Raw genomic sequence first — 22,514 nt, forward strand, 5'->3', positions numbered from 1 at the left:
TCTTAGGCCAGCAGGTAGTATGCTGCCCTCCATGGGATGGTCTCTCAGTATGAAGATTCATTAGAACAGTTTGGAGAAGCTAAAGTGAATGACTGTTGGGTTTAAAATAATATTTTCCAATTTTTATATACAGTGGTACCTTGAGATACAAGTATAATTCATTCCGTGACCGGGCTCGTAAGTCAAAATGCTTGTATCTCAAATCAATTTTCCCAATTGAAATTAATTGAAATGAGATTAATTCGTGCCAGCCCCCAAAAAACCACCCCAATTTTTTGTTAAATGTTTTCAACATAAGAAAAATGTTTTTATAATGAACAAATATTGTATACAAACAAAATAAAACCTAATACATAAAAGAGAATCTAAAGAAATAAACAGATGTTTGCAGATCCGATTAGCATATTCTTATGTTTGTTTCTTTCACTTCACTTTTGCTTAACTTAATTTTATTCTTCACTAGTTTTCTTTTTCTTTTTTGCCACGCTTTCGTCACTTTCATTCGCAGGGCGTTTCAATAGAAACCTGTCCACGGAGCTTTGTTTCTTCCTCCTTTTTAGAATGTTTCTGAAATGAGTTAGGCAAGTGTCATTAAATAGTGCCGCTGCACGACCAGTTGCAACTTTTTCAGGGTGTTTCTATTCAATAAAAAAAAACTTTTTCCCATATTGCCAACACTTCTTTTATCTCACTTGAAGAGATAACCTCCTCTGGCTTCTCTGCTATACCCATCTCCTGCAGAACCTCTGTATGTTGCTAACTCTGTAGTTCCGTCAACTCCTCCATCGTCAGTTCCTCAGAATGTGCGGCAACAAGCTCTTTGATGGCTCATATTTCGAATTTTGGTTCGTAACTCAAGGCAAATTTATCGACCTAGTGATGGCTTTTATCTCAAAAAACTCGTACGTTGGGGCTCTGGTATCTTAAGGTACCACTGTATATGGTAGTATTCTCTCTTTAGCTTGAATTGGTTTATATCTATAAAAAAAGTGCTGAGGCTCAGCATAGTAGCTGAATCAGGACAGGCACCAGGCCGACTTTTATTAAAAATTCTTTCTATATGAAAAAAATTACTGTTCCCTTAGTATTCTGTGCATGGTGCCTTTTCACATTTAGGGAGTGACTAGGTGTGTTCTGTTGTAGATACCAAAGAGAACAGAGTATCCACTTTTCTGTCTTGAAACTATGCTTGATTGTACTGGCTGACCATACTTGTTCTTTGAGTGCTTTTTTTGCAGTCGTACTTCTGCTAGTAACAAAGTTTGTTCTTTATTTTCCTCCTTAGGCCTTTCTAAAAAGAGTAACCGAGGGACTCAATTGCACAAGTACTACATGAAGCGTAGAACACTGCTGTTGGCTTTGCTGGTAATGAATACATTTATTGTGTTACCTCTTTATGCATTTCTCTCCCTAAAAACAACATAGATTTTCTTTGCTTTTTAAAACCACTGTATTTATATCAGAAATCACAACCTATAAATCTAGGGATAACTCTTGAATAGGTAGAATAATTAGGAAATACACAAAGCTGAAATTAATATTGAGCCCCTCTTAACACTAGAATTACCAGAGCAAACGAAAAAATGTGTAAATCCGGCCCACCTTAAATCCCTTCGCACCTCTCCGTCAGCGTCTTTTTTTATAAATGTGTCAATAAGCCCAACCAGCCACCAGCCTGCTATACCATCCTTCCTCTACCCCAACCCCACCCACCGCCTCAGAACGGGCAAGAAGTTCTCCCAGTTCCAGCCTTGATAGATTATCTGGGCGTGAGCTACCCAGAATTGTAAGGGGAAATAATTTGATGTGTGTTTTGTGTCTACAACAATCTATGTAAAAACATTGTTAAAACAGAGACATTTTTCATGTTTTAGAAATAAATGACAAAATGTAGACATGAACTGTATAATGTGTGAAGGCTGATGGCCAAATATCAAATAAACACTTTCACAAAAGGTACAAGTATAATATGACAGCTTCCATGGTGCTGTGGTTACAACTGCTGACTTATAATCCAGAGGTCGTGAGTTCAAAACCAGTTGCTCCACAAAGTTACCATTTTGAGTAGTGAGCTGCTCTTATTGTTAATATTATACAATAAAAACATACATTTGATTTTTGTCTGTAACAGCCGGTGTAAATTTATAGAACTTGTAAAAGTTAGCATGTTTTTTTTTTTTTTTTCTTTTTCACTTTTATTCTCTCAGTCACGATCACTGTACAACACCCAGCCCCTGCCCCAGATCTGACTCAGTTACTTTTTATCTGAAACTGGGAATAACTGTAGATGTGAGTGGTGTTTTGAGACAATGGAACTGGAAATACTCTGATCTGGAGGGATAAAAGCTGACACACAAACGCTGGTGAATCTGCCTTCTTTGTATCTCACTGTCACTTGAATTTTTTTTTTTATTCAGTTTTATTGAGAGTTCTTGCTCATGCTGAATTAGTATGCACCTTATGGTCCATGATGTCAAAGCCACTTTGGCAAAAAATCAGAGACCTAGGTATATATGATTATTTATATATATATATTATGTATGTATATATATATATATATATACAGTGGTACCTTGGTATACGTCCTTAATCCGTTCCAGATCCTTGGACTTATACCAAACAAATTTTTCCCATAAGAAATAATGGGAAAATGATTAATTCGTTCCCATGAAAAAAAATCCTATTGTTATTGGCATATTATACATTGATGGGGTTGTATAAAATAATTTAACACTGCTTAATACTAAAATACATAAATACAAAAGCAATTAGATGAAATAAATGAAAATGACTTGTCCAATAACAATGAGTTTAATTTTACTGCACAGCAAAGGAGAGCATTACAGCTCTTCCAAAGGAGCCTCTTCAGGCAAATGTGTAGCACTGCCGTTGTTCTTCTTCTGGCAGTCTTCAATCCAAAACCCTAAAGCAGATTCCATGCAGACTACTGCCTTATTACATCCACTTACAACTCGTTTTGCACCCTGGTTAAAAGGACACTGCGTCCGTAGATCTTATATTCCTTTCCTACTTTTTAACTAAAAAGAATCGCAGCCTTCAACAAATCCAAAACGTTGACCTTTTCGGCAATCATTAACATTTTCCGTTTGCACTTGGGCACAGCCCCTGAAGCAGTAGCAGATGTTTTGGAGCCATAATGGAAGGGCTTGACTATTCACAAAGATAAACACAAAAGAGCACAAAAGTTAACTCTTTACACAGCGAAACACGTTGATGCTGAATGAGCGAGACGAGACTTCCTGGTTAACACTGCATTCAGCACGCAGGAACTTAACTGCGTGCTCTGATTGGTTAGCTTCTCAGTTAGGAGAACTTAACTGCGTGCTCTGATTGGTTAGCTTCTCAATCATCCGCCAATAGCGTCCCTTGTATGAAATCAACTGGGCAAACCAACTGAGGAAGCATGTACAGGAAGTAAAAAGACACATTGTCCACAGAACCCGCGAAGCAGGAAAAATTTGTGTTATATATTTAGTTATGCTTTCATATAAAATCCACGATAGAGTGAAGCTGCAAAAGTTGAAGCGTGATATAGTGAGGGGTTACTGTACAGGTTAAAACTTTTTTTTTTGAAAGCGCGCGCCCGGTATATCACACGTGTTGTTCTAGCACACGAGTCGTATTCCAAACAAAGGTCGTATACCAAGCAAAATATTTCGCCTCTAAACAGGACGTATACCAAGTTGGACTTATTCCAAAGCAGACGTATACCGAGGTACCATTGTATATATATATATATATATATATATATATACATACATATATATGATTTTGAATAACTCATTTTATGACCTGTATAGTACATTTCAGAAAGCATTGCGGCACTGATGCAAAATGTATTCATATTATTCATATTCATTTGCATGCCTTCTTGCTCAGTGACCTCGTTTTTTTTTTTTGTTTTTTTTTTCGATCTTGCCAGTGTCCACTTTTGGGTGCATGGTGTTGTTTCTTTTGTACTCCAGGACATGCAGAGGAAAGAATAGTACAGAGAGGTCAGTTCCACGCTATATGCAATCATCAGAATCAAATGTTAACAGTTTCCACACACCCAAGGACCGTCCTTTCTACGTTTACGAAATGTGTACCTGTTGCAATGTGCATACGTCTCTCTGTGCAGTGGTTACTATTACACTGAAGAGGCTGGGGAAGTGGCACTCTTGGAACAGAAGCTTGTTGATGTTGCATCCTCTTTTGCTTTATCCATTGCCTTTTCTTGTAAGATGCAATGACAAAGTTCCTCTGCAAGGTAAGCCAAGAACACTCTTCTTTTCTCAGTGGCCCCTGTGCATGCCTTGCACAGCACATGTGCGTTGATCACCACCAATTCAAGCGTGTTATAGCACACAGCAACTGGCCAGCTGAGTGTTCCTGCTTGCACTGAATAAGCTCACACCTTCTGATGTCAACGAAGCACTGGGGAGAGTCAAACATGTGTGACATTTTGAAGAAGTCATTTTATGACCTGAATAGTACCAGTCAGAAAACATTGTTGCACTAATGCAATATTATTTGAAAACGAACAGTGTCAGATCAGCTGTAAAAATATGGCATTTCTAAAAGTTAGCTTTTTTTCAGTCTTATTCTCTGTCAAGTTGACACTCTCCCTCGCCCTCTACCCCCCTTCAGATCTGACTCTAACAACGGCAGTATAAATACACACCTGATCTGACACTGTTCGTTTACAAATAATATTGCATTAGTGCAACAATGTTTTCGGATTGTTACTATTCAGTTATAAAATGATTTCTTCAAAATGTCACATGTTCGACTCTTTATTTTTTTCTCTGTGCTGCATTGACATCAGAAGGTGTGAGCTTATTCAGTGCGAGCAGGGACACACAGCTGGCCAATTGTTGTGTGCTGTAACATGCTTGATTTGACGGCAATCAACGCACATGTGCTGTGCAAGGCATGCACAGGGGCCACTGAGAAAAGAAGAGTGTTCTTGGCTCACCTTGCAGAGGAACTTTGTCGTCGCTTTTTACAAGAAAAGGCGATGGATAAAGCAAAAGAGGATGCAACATCGACAAGCATAGATTGTTGTACACAAAAAACACACATCAAATTATTTCCCCTTACAATTCTGGGTAGCTCACTCCCAAATAATCAATCAAGGCTGGAACTGGGAGAACTTCGTGCCCGTTCTGAGGCTTTGGTAAGTTGGGGGAGAGGAAGGATGGTATAGCAGGCTGGTGGCTGGTTGGGCACATTTAGAAGACAAAAGACGCTGATGGAGAGGTGAGAAGGGTTTTAAGGTGGGCCAGATTTACGAGTTTTATCGTTGGCTCTGGTAATTCTAGTGTTAAAATATATACCCTATTTTCAAAGCTAATAATTATTTGAAGTTTTCTGTCTAGATGACCACCCCTGAGCCCCATATTCCCTAACTTTCTATTCAATATGTAGTCATCAACCATGAGGCAAACCTATTTTCACACCCTGCTTCAATAGTTTGCACTTCCTTCTTGAAGTAGCAATTCAACAAATAATTCTTTAATGCTAAATATCCACAAGTTTCTGTTGTGAAAATGCGACTTCTTGTAATTACAATGAGCTCAACGATTCAGGACAGTCAATCAAGTAGAGTCCATTGCTTTTCCAGATTGAGAAAAGCCAGGTGAGGTGTTCTGGAAATGTTATAAAGATATCCCCCATCCATGTCTCTTTGGACGGATACCGGATAGCAGACCCAGTTCACACTGAAGAGATTATACTGAATCTCTCAGCTGGGAATTTCTCAGTAAGAGATGGAATCTGTAGCAGGGATAAGGACATCTGACCAAACATGGTACCATCACAGCCCTCACCAGGAAAAGTGATTTCATAAAATGACATGAGAAGAATAACATGTTGTCACAAAGACTCTAGACAGTCAAAAAGGTTTGGGGCAGCCACCCGTATATTATGATCCTGGCTGCAAAAGGTTGAAAATGATTAAGTAGTCTTCAAGACTGAGTCCAAAACAGAACTGAATATGTGGAGGTAAGATGGCGGTTTTAACGGCTGGTGGATGAAATTATGTCATCTATGCTGGAGCCCCCGAGAGTTACGTCTTTGGGACCGGGAGTGACATCATCGGAGGCACCGGTACCTGTCGGGATTTTTCGGGAATGATCTGCAAGAAACAAAGAGAGACAGTCAGCACACTCCGCCACAACCTGGTCTGATGTAGTATTAAAATTACTCAAGCCCTTTAGCTGCCTCCTAATCGCACGTGTGTGACAATGTATTTACAACAGGAATTCTTTAGTGGTCTACTTGAATTTGCAGAGGGTTTTTTTATTAAACGACTACAGCAATAAATTGCAGACACTATTGAAGTGTTTAATGTAACTTGATGCTTGAATTGTTGGCCTCTATAATGAATGGCCAAATTTGTTCTTTGGCTTAAAATGGTGCGGATGTTTTGGATTGTAGCAGTAAACACTTACCATTTTTGACACATTGTCAGTTTTTGTTAAAAATTAAAGGTCTAATAACAAACATGTATTCTATTTGAAAAAAACATTTATATCTCAGGCCAGCGAGATAGAGCGTCTGAACACCTGGTACAACCCGCTGTCAACCCAAGAGCTGGCTATATCCACTGAACAGTCTGTTGAAACTAGCATTGCCAACTGGAGGTCCAAGTACATTAGCCTGAGTGAGAAACAGTGGAAGGACAATGTCAATCTGGCTTGGAGCATCTCCCCGCACCTTGCTCTGCAGTTACCTGCCAGGTAAATACCACCCAGTCTTATCTTGATACAGAGGGTTGAAGCCAGCCGCTTTTACAGTTACGCTCTTTCATTATCTTCTAGGTTTAAAAATGCAGAGGCAATTGGAACTGAAGTAACCAGATTAGTTCGTCTGGACCCCAGTGCAGTTAGTGACGTTCCAGAAGCAATTAAAGTGAGATTTCTTTTGTTATGTGTTGGACTAAAGTGAACAGAACTAATCCTTGAGTGTCACTATATCTTAATCTAAATCAGAAGTAAATGATGTTTTCTTTTTGCAAGATCTTTACATAGTTGGTAAAATATAACTGTATAAAGATGAACTTGTGTTCAAATCTTGTAACCTTGTACAGTATTTGTCAATATCTTGCCTGTTGCTTGTATTTTATGCAACTTCATAGTGGTTAAGGGACTTCTGAAGGGACATTAGCCATGTGTTGTTGTTTTTTTTCCTGTTCTCAATTTACCTGACTGGACTGCACAGAAACATGTCATTATTTGTTTGCACTTGTTAGCAGTCACACTAGTATCAGGAGATTTTTTTATGAGGTACCTTTTTACTCTGTTGCACACTGGCCCTGTTGGCCACCTCTTGTTTATGTTCTTTGCACTTACTCCAGAGCTGCTCATGCATAACTGAACATTGTATTAATTTGACATGTGTATCCATGTTTGTACCATCAGAGATTCTCCTGGTCCTTATGGATTTACTTTACCTTTCCCCTAATTAGGAGATTTTCTATGGTCTAATTAACTTAATTTCATGAAGATTACAAAGAGACTTCTCCAGACAGCACTTTGGTTGCTGGGTGATTCAGCATTTTGGTATTTGTAATCCTGTTTAATCCAGCACTCCCCTCCCCACAGCTCTATGCTTTGTGTAAATTAAGAAACCTTAGGACTTGTATTGTCGTAATCTAGAAGCACTCCTTCTGTCTCTTTGAGATGCTTTTAATCGGCAGTCTAGCTGGACGCTTTCGTTTTATATCTGTGTCCTCCTGATATGTGTTTTACTTCTTTTGGCAGTACCTTGTGACATGGCACACCATAGATGCAGATTCCCCAGAGTTAAGTCATATCCTTTGTTGGGCACCAACTGACCCGCCAACAGGACTCTCTTATTTCTCCAGCATGTATCCACCTCACCCTCTTACTGCACAGTATGGTGTGAAAGTCCTGAGATCATTCCCCACGGTAGGTATTAAGCCATTCATGACTGGGAAACTGAGAAGAGGGTTAAATTTTGGACCGGGTACCACTGAATATATGATATTGTAACAACAACATTGCTAGGTATGTTATAGATAAGTCACACTAAACTAATTTTCTCTCATAGATAGGCAGGTTACACAACATAAAAAATTGCGTTCATAAAACAGAAGTGTCACCATCTCAACACATAAGTAAATAAGTACTTGTGATACTAATGTGCACTAAGCACAGAACAGCAAGTCAATGATCATTCATTCTTTTCATCAGTAGCAATACACCAAGCTGAGTCAATCAGGCCACCCAATCCTCCACAACTTCTAATGCCTGCTGGGCAATTACTAGATGCTTTTATGCCAGCTAAGAGATAATCCTTCCTGGCTGTTATGGGTCTTCTCCCAGTGAGTTGTGCCTGGCCCACCTCCTGTGGGATTTATCCAGGTGGCACCCTGACCAGATGCCCAAACTGCTTTGAACTGGCTCAATTCAGAGAAGCAGTGATTCTGCTCCTCTGTTACTGCTGAGCTTGTCAACCTATCCTGGAAAGTGAGCCAAGCATCCCATTACAGAAATGTTATTTTGGTCGATTGTGCTTGTGACCTTATTCTTTTGGTCACTACCTAGAACTTGTGACCATAAGTAAGAATGGAGATGTTGATTGACCAGTTAATAGAAAACCTTTTTCAAGGACCTAACTCCCAGTGCACCACAATGGTCCAGTCAGCATGTGACAAACTGGTGCCACTACATAGATTCATTGGTTAATCTCATTGTTACCTCTTTCCTCACTTGTAAAAAAAGATACTACGCTATTTGAATTCCTAAACTTGGAGCAGCTACTCATTCCTTACTTGAAGGAAACAAGCTATTGTTTTCTAAGGGGATATGATGACCTCAGATGCTGATGCCCATTTCAGCTGTATCACACTTGGCTGCAAGCTGTCTCAGTGCCTGCTGGAGATAAGTCTTATGAAGCCAAATGGGCAATAGTATATGCTTTCAGATCGAACCTCGCTATTCTAATATAATGTGAATTTATTTTAAAATAATGGTCTTGTTCAAAGGTAGAAACTGACATTAAATTGTTAAAGAACACCTGTTTCTTTTTCCCGCACTAATCTGGCATGCTACTACTCCAGATGCATTATGCATTTTACTGATCTGTTTTGTGTTTCACTTCCACAGTCAGCCTTTTCATAATTTTGAATGGTTAGCCTGTAATCTTCATTGGTAAGATTTACAGCCACACCACTTCACAATGCACTGTGTTTTTTGTATTTTATTACATTGCACTTTGTAATACAAGTGTATCTAGCAGTTTTTCTAAACACTTCCCCTGTGCTCTAAAAGTATTATTTTGCATCTAATTCTATTCACTCTTAAACCTGAGATCACTGACTGTTGTTTAATGCTAACACCGTCTCAGTAAATCAAATGGAAAATAACTGTCATAATTCAGATTTGTCTTTCATTCAACTCTAATTGACTTTAAATTGTAAAACATGCATTTTTAATATGTGATCATTTTTCCATTTGATAAATGTTTATGGAAAAAATTATATTGGCAGAGGAGGAACCTTAACAGATAATAAGTAGACTATAGAGACAGTAGGTCATATTCTTAGTGTACAGTATAGCTTATGCATTTGCTTTTTTTTTTTTTTAATCTGCTCATTTCTCTTGCAGGATGCCATTTTGTTCTATATTCCTCAGATAGTTCAAGCCCTACGATATGACAAAGTAGGTGTACAGACTACATTTCTAGCCTTGGCTGGTTATTGTGCTTTTTTAATGTTAGTGAAACTCTTAATCACTATTGTACAATTATTTCATATAAAAAAGTTTTAGCAGTAACATAAATGTTGTGTTTTGCGGTTGTTGTGGTGGCAATTCACATTGTTTTTATATTATTGAGCAGAGTGATTAGATGCATATTAATTAATTGCAAAGATCTTTATTAGCATAAAAAGTAAACTTTTCACAAAAACCCACTTTCACTTATTTTGGCCATGGCACAAAATTATCAGCTAAAAGTGTCCAGCAAGTGCCAGCACTATCTTCTCCTGAGGAGTCCGCTGCAGAATTATGTTGATACCAGTGCAGAGCTTGCTCAGCACTGGCAACAGGTGGGTGTGAATGCATCTGCACACACAGTGAGGCGAATACATTTGGACAGCAGCCTTGTGTCAACAAGAGCAGCAAAGAAGCCACTTCTTTCCAAGAAAAACATCAAGGACGGACTAAAATTCTGGAGGAAGTAGAAGGATTGGACAGACTGGTGCAAAGTTATTTTTTTCAGATGAATCCTCTATCTAACTGTTTGAGGCATCTGGAAAATTGATTGTCTGGAGAGGGAAGAGGTCAACGCTACCATGAGCCCTTAGTCACGCCAACAGTGATGCATTCTGTGACGAATCATGTGTGGGGTTGCTTCTCATCCAAGTGAGTTGGCCCACTCACAATTCTGCCCAAGAACACTGCCATAAATAACGAATGCTATCAAAGTGTCCTCCATAAGCAACTTCTTTCAGCAATCCAGGTGCAGTCAGGTGATGATCTGTGTAGTTTCCTGCATGATGGAGCACCATGTCAGAAGGCAAAAATGATAATGAAGGACTCGGAGATCCTAATATTGAAAGCTTGGACCTCTGGCCGGTAAATTCCAGACCTTCATCCCATTGAGAACCTGTGGTCAATTCTGAAAAAGTGGATGGACAAGCAGAAGCCCACAAAATTGTGATCAACTCCATGTACTAAAAAGGTAAGAATGGATCTCGCATCAGGCAGGATGTGGCCCAGACAGTGGCGTAGTGTAGTAGGCGGCCCGCCCCGGGCAGCACTTTTAGGGGGCGGCAAAGAATTACTGTATATTTTAGTCTTTTAAATTGAAATACCTAAATAAGGGGGCGGCTGACACCCACGCTACGCCACTGGGCCCAGAAGCTGATACAAAGCATTCCAGAGCAAATTGTAGAAGTTATGAAGAACAGGGGTCAACACTGTAAATATGGTTCTGAAGCTAGGAATCTGCGTTGGCAATCTGAAGTTTGCCGGTTCAAATCCCGTAAATGCCAAAAGGGACACTGCTCTGTTGGGCCCTTGAGCAAGGCCTTAAACCTGCAATTGCTGAGCGCTTTGAGCAGCGAGAAAAGTGCTATATAAATGCAAAGAATTATTATTATTAGAATTGAAAACAAGAAACTGTTTGCCAATGAAAGCCTTTGAAACTTATTAAATTTTAATAATTGTTCTTCAGTGTACCATAAAAACATGTTAAAAAATAATCTGAAAATGCTGAAGCAACAAAGTTTGCCAAACACAACATTTGTGTCACTGTAAAACTTTTGGACACTACTATACTGTACTTGTTTTATTCACAGATGGGTTATGTCCGAGAATACATTTTGTGGGCGGCTGCAAAGTCACAGCTGTTGGCACACCAGTTTATCTGGAACATGAAGACAAATATCTACTTAGACGAAGAGGCACACCAGAAAGATCGTAAGTTCTATAAACACAATTGCTCCTCAGTTTGTGCATGTTCTGGTTACATGTAGAGTTGCAAGGAAATGGGCAAATAAAAAGATGCATTTTACTTTCGAGACTACAAGTTAGTTAATGAAAAACAAGAGATTGATCTGTTGATCTTACAACTAAATACTGAAAACACAGAGGATATAAACCATGAAAGAGGAAGGAAAAAACAGTAACTTGGATATGTTTATGAGTGACTTACCTGGGCTATACTTCCAAGCTGGACGGTTAAAAGGAGCTTAGATGTATGATATGTGAAAAATTATCTGCTGATGTAATAACAATGTAACCAATGCCACACCATCAGTGTCACAAAGCACTTAAAATGTGTCATGAGGGATAAATAAAAACAGGCCAGATAGTCTTTTTAATGAGCCCTTACTTAACATTTACAGATTTAATCTACAAAAATGTAAATATGAAAAGTATAGCTTATTCCGATGTGCTTCTTGTAAAATATCAGCAGAAAAACTAAGTACATTTTTACACTCCCTTATCCTGCATTACAGCGGACATTGGAGACCTTCTGGAGCAACTGGTGGAGGAAATCACAGGATCTTTATCAGGCCCTGCCAAGGAGTTTTACCAGAGAGAGTTTGACTTCTTTAACAAGATCACCAATGTGTCTGCTATTATAAAGTAAGAGGTGCCTTATTGTGATGTCTGTTTCTGTAACACCTTTCATAGTGAACATCATCTCAAAGTACTTGGCTCTGTTGGTGTGGGTCTCAATCACACTATGGTGTCTGAATAGAATATGCACACAGCAGGTGAAAGGCATTGACAGCAAAACTGGAGAGCATAGTGTCTCTTTCAAATATTATACATACGTCTGACACTTCTGTCTGAGAATATGTTCTAGAGTATGGATTTCTATGACAGAATGTATAGACAAATACAGCTGCATGCAGGGTAAAACGTTTGATATACAAGTTAAAACATTGCTGCTGTTTTGCACATACAGTATGCTCATTTTTGATGGGAGTAGTTGTGACAGTAGCCATTAGAGAGGAATAAAAACAAACATGTTTTGCTTTCTAATCAAGTCCCACTGGCCTGATTCCTACACTATTGGACTCATTAGAGCAGATGCAAGTCTCTGTTTAAAAATCATTGGATTAAATGTGATGTACTGTACCTTGGCTGTTCTAGTTAACTCTCCCCACTTCTTTTTCAACTTTATGTTCTACTTTGAATTTTCTTTTCAAAAGAAAGCAGATAGCCTTGTATGAACAAAGCTGAGAGGTGAAATGTGTAGCATTAATGGTCCAAGCGAGTCAGTTTCACTTGCAGGTTTGTGTACAATTCTCCTGAGCCAGTATAAGAATGTTTTACAGAATTTTAAAGATAGGGCTACTTTTCAAATAAAACTTGTCTTTGTAAGCAACATCTGTGTATTTGTGTTTTGTCAAGGCAGTAAGGGTAGCAATATATGGATATGTACGAGTAGCTTACAACACAATTCATTTCTTTGGTCTTTTTCCATGAGTGCATTGAATGCTGTTTGTGACACTGAGACCAGCCTGCTGGCTTGTCTTGCTTGTCCCCCAACCCCTGGCACCAGCACTGTCTGGCTACATGGTGGCAAAATGCATACACCAAGGAGTGGATGATGATAAATACACCATACATCCTTTATAAAACAAAATGATCAAAATTAATATTGTGCTTAAGTGTGTAACAGTATGGGGGGGGGGGAATGAGGGTCTGCTGGGCTTTGTGTGTGTACTTAAAAGCTTTTTTTTCTGTTGAAATGGAGTGATATAAACTGTGAATCTCCACATGGGGATTAATAAAGTATCTATCTATCTAAAACGTAGATTATACTGCTGTAATATTGTTTAACACATTTCTGCTAAACATTCTAGTGCTGCCTGTTTAAGGAAGGCTTTAGTGTCAACGTAAATGTCACCCTCGTTCACAGGGTTGTTTCCATCAAGCACAACAGCAGAGCATCAGTAGAATATCTTACATGTTGTAGTTGGAGAGTCCTAACAGTTTTTCTTCCTGTACCTTTTTTCCAGTTGCAGTTCTCTTTTTAAAAACATAAAGCACAACAAGCTGAACACAATTTGCAAGAAGCACTTTGTTAGAACTGTGCATTACAAGCCTTTTGTCATTTGCTTTTCTCTTTAGGCCTGCCCCTAAGGGTGAGGAACGTAAGAAAGCTTGTCTGAAGGCTCTGTCTGAGGTCAAAGTGCAACCAGGTAAGATGTGATGTATTATTAACAAGTCCACCCTAAAGGGGGAATTGATGTTAAATTTTAAAATACAAATAATTAAATCAGTGATGCCTTAACTTTCCATTAATATCAACTTGTGTTTGCCCTCCCCAGGATGCTATCTACCCAGTAATCCAGAGGCTATAGTTTTGGACATTGATTATAAATCAGGAACTCCAATGCAAAGGTGCTACATTTTTCCTTTTAGATTGTTTATGCTGTGCCTCAGTTTAAAAACTGCACCAGTACTACTACAAGCAAGTCTCAACAGAATTGTCTTGTTTAAAAGTACCTTTTGTATTCTAAAATTTCCAGGAGTCTTTGACTCTTTGTATCTTCAACGCATAAACTAAATATTTGCATTTGCATTTTTTAAGTATTGAAAAAAGAAAAATTGCCGTATTACACAGAATGTTTACCCCTTTTCCTCTTCTAGTGCTGCTAAAGCTCCATATTTGGCCAAATTCAAGGTGAAACGCTGTGGAGTCAGTGAACTAGAGAAAGAAGGTTGGGAAAAATGCCACATTGTTATGTTGTCTGGATGTTAGACCAATACCTGCTGATTTGTCAGTTCATGGCCATATATTTTTCTTTTTTTTTTTTTTTTTTTTTTTAAACTGAGGTCTGCGATGTCGATCGGATTCTATTGATGAGGCTGATGAATCGGGTGCTGGCTCAAGCAAAGTTTGCTGGCAAGCAGCCATCTTTAAAGTGGGTGATGACTGCAGGCAGGTAAGCCAGTGCCTACTACATTATCACCAAAAAATGTCATTAACACTACAATTAACAACATCTAACGTCTCTCTCTCTCTGCCTTGTTTACTTGTGTGTTATCTGTGATCTGTCTGTTTTCTTGTATGAGATGTATAAATTCCACATTTGGAAGCAGACTGACCTTTGTTTCTCATTCCAACAGGACATGCTTGCCTTGCAAATCATCGGCCTCTTTAAGAACATATTTCAGTTGGTGGGTCTGGACTTGTTTGTCTTTCCCTACCGAGTAGTAGCCACAGCACCTGGGGTAAGAATTACTCTGCTGCATGTATCCGTTTATTTTAGAACATATGAATGTGTTCTCAGCTTACACAGCAATCACTTTACATAACATGCAATAGCAGTTCCACAGTAGAAGTGCTGCAGCTGGACACCTAGACAGCTGAAAAGCACTCATTACTGAAAGTGGTAGAAGTACACACAGACTAATGGCTAATTGAGCCACTAAAGCAGTTATTACAACACAGCAATAAAACTCAAGTCATCATATAAGTTGTGACATAATAGCTCATATACGGTAGAATATTAAAGGAAGTATTTAAAAATGAGTTGAATATTTTTAGCTCAAGCCAGAAGAGTTTCTCTGTAATCACAGAAGTGTTATCTATCTACCAGATTGGCTGAAACAGGAACCTGAATAAAACACAACTTTTTTTTCCCCTTACCTGAACCAGAATGTGACCCCCACCACTAGCCTCTAATGAGGATATATAAACTTTGCATAAACCGAGTATCCATTATATACCTACAATGGACAAGGAGTATTTGAAAACCACTGAGAATACAAGAAAAAGCTACGAAAACAAAAGGCTGAAATTTCCAGGGTACTTTGTGTATGCAGATTACTAAAAATATATGTATGTCATTATAGTTATGTGCAAAGGTTTAGACACATGTCAAGTTACATGTTTTTAATTTTCTAAATAAAAAGTTGTTAGAACAACCTCCACAGGAACAGACTTAAAATTACTTTGTATTAATGCTTAATTACAATTTATTTCCTAAATTTATCAATTAGAAAAAAAATGTTTGGGCCCCCATTTGATAGATCCACTATTATTAGTTTTTGTTAGAGATTGAAACTTAGATTAAAGGTTAAAGAGTCAATTAAATCCAGATTAAATAGCCTCCACACTGTTAACTTACCTCTAGTACCGACTTCAATTTATAGCATTCTGCTCAAACTGGGTGACAGTAGTTTAATTTCTTTCTCTGAACAAAGCCAGATATATATATTTCAGGGGTGTGGAAATCAAATTTTTTTCTACTTGTCCACGGACAAGTAAACTTAGGAAATCCACTTGTCCGCCAGTTAGATTCACTTGCCCATAAACAAATAACAAAAGTGAAAAATAGTTTATTTTTTCTGATCTCTTTTATTGATACCAAAACTGCCTTCCATTTTAAAACTGAAAAAAGATCTTTCAGGGAGTAGTATTTTGCCACCTTGCTCTAGAATATTATATAAAAGATTCCCTTATCATTTTAACTCACTAATAAGCAATGCCTTCATTATAGCTACAATAGTTATGTTTCATATATTACAGTTACATAACAGAACACTGTCCTGATTCATTTTCTGCCATGTTCTTCAGCTTTTGTCTTGCAACATCTCCCCTAAGAATTTTTGCCATCTCAGACAGCATGGGCTGAATGCTGTTCATTTCTGCTTGAGCTGAACTGCATGGTTCCTGGACTGATTTACCAAAGAAGTAAATATTACCGATGTTGTCAGGAAAACATTATCGCGTCTAAGTGAAGATTTTTATAGATATTTCATAACGTTTGGAAACCGTTAGAATGTTTTCTTTATTTTTAATAAACTGTCAGCGCGAAACCAACTTGTTTTATATGAAAAATTTTCTAATCAAAAACGATCTATAGACAGATCATCAAAATTGATGTTGTCACGCAAAAAATTTCTTAACTCCTCAGTATATCACAACCTACGCGAAATTGCAAATTTCAGGAAAGATTAACTGCTTAACAAGCTTTGTTATGTGGTGAAAACATTTGCATAGTAAGTAAAATTACCGCATTTTTATGTAAAAACAAATGAATTTTATTAATAATATATAAACGTTATCGATTATAATGAAAAATCATTAGATTACATCGTAATGTCAGCATCAAAAAAAAATGATCGCATCACCAAGCGTGTAAATAGTATGGTAAAATACTTATATAAGACCGTAAGAGTGCTTCCCCTTTGAAAAATCAGATGTCATTTTGTAAACAATATTGAAGACCAATCTGAGACATGAAGAACATGCATAAGTAGACTGTTTCCACACGAAGTACGTACCCAAATGTTTAAAATTTGAAAGTAGTGGTAAAAATGTACCCTGCAACACCGCACATAATTCTTTTTTCTCCAGAAAATTGCACTTGTCCGCGGACAACTGAAACCAGAAAAACACGCTTGTCCGACGGTCAATTTACCCGTGTTGGAGGAGTCGGGCGTTGGATTTCCGCACCCCTGTATTTACTTTACTACTACCAGCATAGCCAAGCAGCTACCATAAGCACACCAGTCAAGTATATCTTGTATGCATTTTAAAGAACTGTAAAGCAGGTTTCAGCTAGCAAGTTCATATATTGAAAGTGAAGTAATCTGAAGGCATATTCCACTGGAAAAGGATCCTTCTCCATACAGAAGGTAAATACATAGCTGTCATTGCTTCCTTACAAAGTCATCAGAATTAAATCCACATTTAAATGTAACGGTTCAACAGCTGCTTAACAACTTGTTTTTTCCTGAGACAAGCTTTTGGAATGCAACTAAATTGATTAAATAATAGTGTCTGGTATCACATTTTCATAATTAAAAGGAAATTAGCCATTTCATTATTTTTTTTCCCCAATAGTGTGGTGTTATTGAATGTATTCCTGACTGCAAGTCAAGGTACCAGCTGGGGAGGCAAACAGATTTTGGAATGTATGAATTTTTCCGAAACCAATATGGGGATGAGTCTACACTTGCCTTTCAAAAGGTAACAGTTAACTAAAGCAAAATGTGAACTTCCCTTTGAATTTCAGATCGCTCTACTTCAGGGTTTAAAATGAAAAGCCACTAGAGGGAGACATACTACATAATGGAAATCAATATCTTTATTACACTAGTTTCTTTTTAAAAAAAAAAAAAAGCACATCTCAGCCAACATAGTAGACAGACTGTCCAGATCATAAAGTTTCATTACTTCCCTCCCTGCATCTTTCTCTTCCCATAATGTGAAGACAACAGACATTTGAATCTGAATTGAGCTTCCTAAGCTGCAGTTGGAATTAATGGACAGGCCCTGTGATCAAAGTGGCAACTATCAACTAGTGTGGTAAAGAGAGATCAGTCGTAATGAATATTTCTTTGATACACTCAGGCCATCCCAGCAACACTTAGTAAATGCTGCCATCTGTGTGTTCAGTGACTGACTGTACTTTACCTCATTTTTTAAATATTTCTACCTCCTGCAGGCTCGGTATAACTTCATTAGAAGTATGGCTGCATACAGTCTGCTGTTGTTCCTGCTGCAGATTAAAGACAGACACAATGGCAACATTATGTTGGACAGTAATGGTCACCTTATTCATATTGGTCAGTAAATTTTATACATTGAATTATTAATATAATTTATAAAATAATTAAGTTTATAATTTATTCATTTTTATACTTGCTTAGATTATCCCAGAAAGCATATTTACAGCTAGTAGCTAGTAAACTGGGCTTAGTGCTTTAGAATTTTAGAAGTGAAACATTTTCTTTTTGAAAACACTGACTATAAGAGAGAGAGAGAGAGAGAGATAATACGTGACTGGAGTCCAGGATGTGGAGGGAGTGCTGTCAGCCTTGACACTAATCGGGTTTACAATAAGTTAAAGGAGAAGTCAAACAGCACAATAACATTTGCTTTTCACGATGCACGCAGATTTTGGATTCATGTTTGAGAGCTCTCCAGGAGGTAACCTGGGGTGGGAGCCAGATATCAAGCTGACTGATGAGATGGTGATGATAATGGGAGGAAAGATGGAAGCCACACCATTTAAATGGTTTATGGAGATGTGTGTACGGGGATACCTCGCTGTCAGGTAAATTGCTAATGTGCTAAACGTTCTTTTTGTTACCTACATTATTCTGCCTCAGTCCTGCTACTAGAACGTATGGCTTGACAAGTTTGTGTATTTCAGAATATGTTGTTGGGATCCTTGAAGGCAATGTTCAGCTGATTGGTAGAATTTTAAATAATTACAATTTGCTTTTTATCTGTACCCATTCTAGAATCCTAGAATACACTGAAAAAACTCCTATTTCCAAGCCCAAGCCTTTTTACTTACTTTAGGATGAGTGATAATCTCAGCAAGAAATATTAGGTTCCAACAAGCTGTAAAGTAGGAGTTAATGTTTTTATTGTTTTCTTCTTTTTGGCCACAATTGTGCAGTGTTATTAATTTAAGTTGCAAACATTGAGTAGTTTAATGGAAATATGCAGTTTAGACAGTACAGCTGATTTAATGTGCTACTTCCAGATACTCGCAGATAAAGAAAGTGCTAATCTGATTAACAGAAAAGGTGTGAACAGTGCTAACTTCTCCCCTGCCTGCTGTCATTACAGGCCCTACATGGATGCAGTAGTGTCCCTGGTGACTCTTATGCTGGATACGGGTCTTCCTTGCTTCCGTGGGAATACAATCAAATTGCTCAAGTAAGTTTTGGAATCAAGACATTTCTGCAATGAATTAATAATAGCTCTGCTCTCTTCTGCACAGCCAAAATAAAACTTGTTAGCTACCTACCGCCCAAACATCTGTTTCATTTTGATTAAAAACACCTCAGCTGAATCAATCGTGTTTTAGTAGGATGATCACATGGTAAGCCACTATCAACTGGGGTGACATCCTCGCCTGTACAACATTGCAGAAATATGTTTGTCCTGAGCTTCCTCTATGTATGTAATAGACAAGGAGCACAAATGTCACAACAGCTAAAACAATATGTTTATCTACAGGCAGAGGTTCAATCCTAATGTGAGCGAAAAGGAAGCTGCTGCTTTCATAATCAAAGTCATTCAGAACTGCTTCCTCAGTAACAGGTATGTCCATATGGGTGCTAAGATTTTGTCACTTCAGATATTTCTTAATCCCACCTGCCTGAATACAGGAGTAAGGTAAGACTCTTGCACCTTAAAATACTTCATTTTTAGAAAGGCAAGGTCAACACTTTTGTGCCGGTCATGTCCAGTCTTTTCAGAATATGTTTATACAGAAACAGTTTGGTTATTTTCAAAGAAGTGACTCATTGAAGTCACACTCTGTCTGTAGTTCTTGTAACTGTGTAAAGTAAAGCCAGTCCAAAAACCCAAGGCAGATCTACAAATTAAATACTGGATAGAGCAAAGCCATTTAGAAATACAAATTCAGCAGTACTAACTAGAGGCAGGCTACTTGTAAATGGAGGTTTTATTTAACAAGAAGCACAGGTTTAAATTACACTCGTTGCCATACCACTTATTCAGTTGATGGCGACTGTTTATGAGAATATGTTGTAAGACAAAATTAACTAAAAATTACATTGATATTATGTGATACTAAATTAATGCCTCACCCAAAAATGACAATTCTTATGTCTGTTGCATACCCCATCTTTGTAGTGATGACTGAGAAAAAACATTTAATCTCACATTTTAATTATTAACAGAGATAGTTCCTGATTCCTGATACAGTGGATTTCAATGGGAACCCAGTTTGAACAACCACAAACAATATTAAATCACCTGTTAAATCACTCATGTCATGTAATCCAGATGTCAGGCATGTAAGTCATATGCACACAGCACCACAGAAACCATGCATTTTGGGTAAAGGTTTGTTAAATAAACCATTTCCAGAAAACAGACATGTTCAAACAGGACAGAGCTTTTGACTTGAAGACCTGTCTTTCTCTATAAGCATGGAGTAGATAAGAGAGAAAACAAAAATCATTGTTTGGGTGGAGTATTCCTTTAACACCTTGTTGTGAATACACATAACCGTTTTATTAACATGTCAACATATAAATTGAATGTAAACATAATATTGAAATATCCTTTTAAAGTCACACAAAGACAATTGGTATCATTATAAGATTTTTAAGATGGAGGTCTGAAGTTAAATGATGTGAGTGGTAACAATGAATATTAAAACGTTTTGGAGGGGTCTTGACAGACCTCAGGTCCTCACTGAAGTGCTTACTATGACCACTATGTCGTCATAAAAAATCCCTCTTTTTGGTGGCTCAGGCTAAGCAGTGCATACATTTAAAGCTGAAAACCACTGAAGTGTTCGTCAGAGTTAATTGTAATTTTATTTATTTAATTTTTTTTTTTTTACTTTTGTTTTCCAGGAGCAAAACCTACGACATTATCCAGTACTACCAGAACCAGATTCCTTACTAAAACTGCTCTTTACAAAAGAGGTTATGAGAGAATAAGCTGCATGTTAATTAACTGTATCCATTGCACCCTGAATTACAAGCACTTTACACACAAAAAAAAATATCTGATATAATCTGCATGCACGCTGACCTCTTAGAAACCCTTTTGTGACTTTTTGTTCTTTAATAATTGAGTTTACAAAAAAAAAAAAACTTAAATAAATAAAACATTCTAGTTCTTGAATTTGTCATAGGTGACTAAGGTGTAATGAAAATGTTTTATTGACCAATGAAATAGTTTTTGTGTCTTGAATCTGAAGGTAGCACCTCGTTTACCAAACCCGAAAAACAATCATAGGCAGTGGGTGTTTTGAACTGGACCTGCTGTAGAAATCCTCTATAAAACATTTAATGTGCAATTTTATTTAATGTCTGTTACTGTTTTGTGGATTTGTGATTATGAACACTTAAATGTTGATCTGGAAGCTCTACTGTTCACTTCTCTTATACATAGGAAAGTCTATTTAATGTAATAAATGATATAAAATCTCCACTGTCTTATTTGTACGTTAAATTGCAAAATGCACAATATGGTCTACAAGAATGTTTCTCTTGTAGCCTGTAAAACAAAGATGACATGACGCCAACCTCTTCCCTGTGCCCAACTTATGGCATCCCATCAAAATTTGGAACATCCTAATTTGATGTTGGGCTGAATTTAAAAAAAAAAAATGCACAGCTTTTAAAACCTTGCACTTCTGCTCCATGAACAATAGTGTGCAGGATCAAGAGGAATGCTCAATTGTAGTACACAGAGACCATTCCAGTCTGTAGCCATTAAGCACATGTGATGATTTGATGGTAAGAACAAGCTGAGAAATATTTTGCCAAGACTGCCTTGCCCTGTTAATTAAAATAAACAAACATTTGGCCCAGGGGACATTACATGAAGGTGGTCAAAAATGGATGGCAGCCACATTTAACAAAAATGTAAATGCATTTTACTGCATTGTAAGCAGATGCTGATTAGAGTTTTGTGCAGGGAATATGATGTCCAGCTGGGCACACTGAGGATAACAGATACATTTTAATGGCAGGTGCAGATCTAATCCTATTTTTGGACAATCCACAGATCCAGAATGCCAAGTGTGTAGTGCGGCCCAAATGAAAGGAGATAACAGTTTTTGGATGCTTACAGGTGTCTATTTTTAATGATTTTAATACAAAAAACACAAGGTAGTAGTCACTACTTGCAAGGTATTTTTTCCTCTGACAATGTCAACAGTTTACCAGTAAAAAGGGGGGCTTATTGACATGGGAGGTAACTTCAGACTACGGACTACAATTCAGAAATATTTTAGACCTAAAAGTTTATGTGCTTTTCAGAAAATTTGTTTTTTTAGAGGGACTACTTAGATCAGATGGTACAGTATGTAAATATTAAAAAGTTAACACACTAGAACTGATACTTTGAACACAATTCTGCAAACCATTTATTTACTCAATTATCAAGAAAGAAAAATTATTTGGCAAAACTGTAGGCAGTAATCTCCTGATACAAACAAAATGCAGATCGCCTAAGGTATTTCTGTATAACCATAACCACAGTTTTCATCCATCCATCCATTGTCC

At 37.6% G+C, this 22,514-nt stretch overlaps 1 protein-coding gene across 3 annotated transcripts in view; it reads left to right on the forward strand.

The window, feature by feature from the left end:
• Positions 1-21,433, forward strand: part of pi4kab (phosphatidylinositol 4-kinase, catalytic, alpha b) — a 77,844-nt gene extending 56,411 nt beyond the window's left edge. For all 3 annotated transcript variants that reach the window (XM_039771537.1, XM_039771538.1, XM_039771539.1), the window contains 18 exons: positions 1,286-1,365; positions 6,544-6,743; positions 6,825-6,915; positions 7,767-7,934; positions 9,636-9,689; positions 11,330-11,450; positions 11,993-12,122; positions 13,620-13,690; positions 13,820-13,892; positions 14,142-14,212; positions 14,328-14,437; positions 14,622-14,726; positions 17,347-17,472; positions 17,951-18,071; positions 18,403-18,562; positions 19,087-19,176; positions 19,480-19,563; positions 20,853-21,433. In XM_039771537.1, the coding sequence (XP_039627471.1) occupies positions 1,286-1,365; positions 6,544-6,743; positions 6,825-6,915; positions 7,767-7,934; positions 9,636-9,689; positions 11,330-11,450; positions 11,993-12,122; positions 13,620-13,690; positions 13,820-13,892; positions 14,142-14,212; positions 14,328-14,437; positions 14,622-14,726; positions 17,347-17,472; positions 17,951-18,071; positions 18,403-18,562; positions 19,087-19,176; positions 19,480-19,563; positions 20,853-20,904 (1,907 nt within the window). In that variant the 3' untranslated portion in view covers positions 20,905-21,433. The remainder of the gene's footprint in view (positions 1-1,285; positions 1,366-6,543; positions 6,744-6,824; positions 6,916-7,766; positions 7,935-9,635; positions 9,690-11,329; positions 11,451-11,992; positions 12,123-13,619; positions 13,691-13,819; positions 13,893-14,141; positions 14,213-14,327; positions 14,438-14,621; positions 14,727-17,346; positions 17,473-17,950; positions 18,072-18,402; positions 18,563-19,086; positions 19,177-19,479; positions 19,564-20,852) is intronic.
• The last annotated feature ends 1,081 nt before the right edge of the window (positions 21,434-22,514 follow it).

This window comes from Polypterus senegalus, chromosome 12, assembly GCF_016835505.1.
Source record: "Polypterus senegalus isolate Bchr_013 chromosome 12, ASM1683550v1, whole genome shotgun sequence".
NCBI classification, from domain to species: domain Eukaryota; kingdom Metazoa; phylum Chordata; class Cladistia; order Polypteriformes; family Polypteridae; genus Polypterus; species Polypterus senegalus.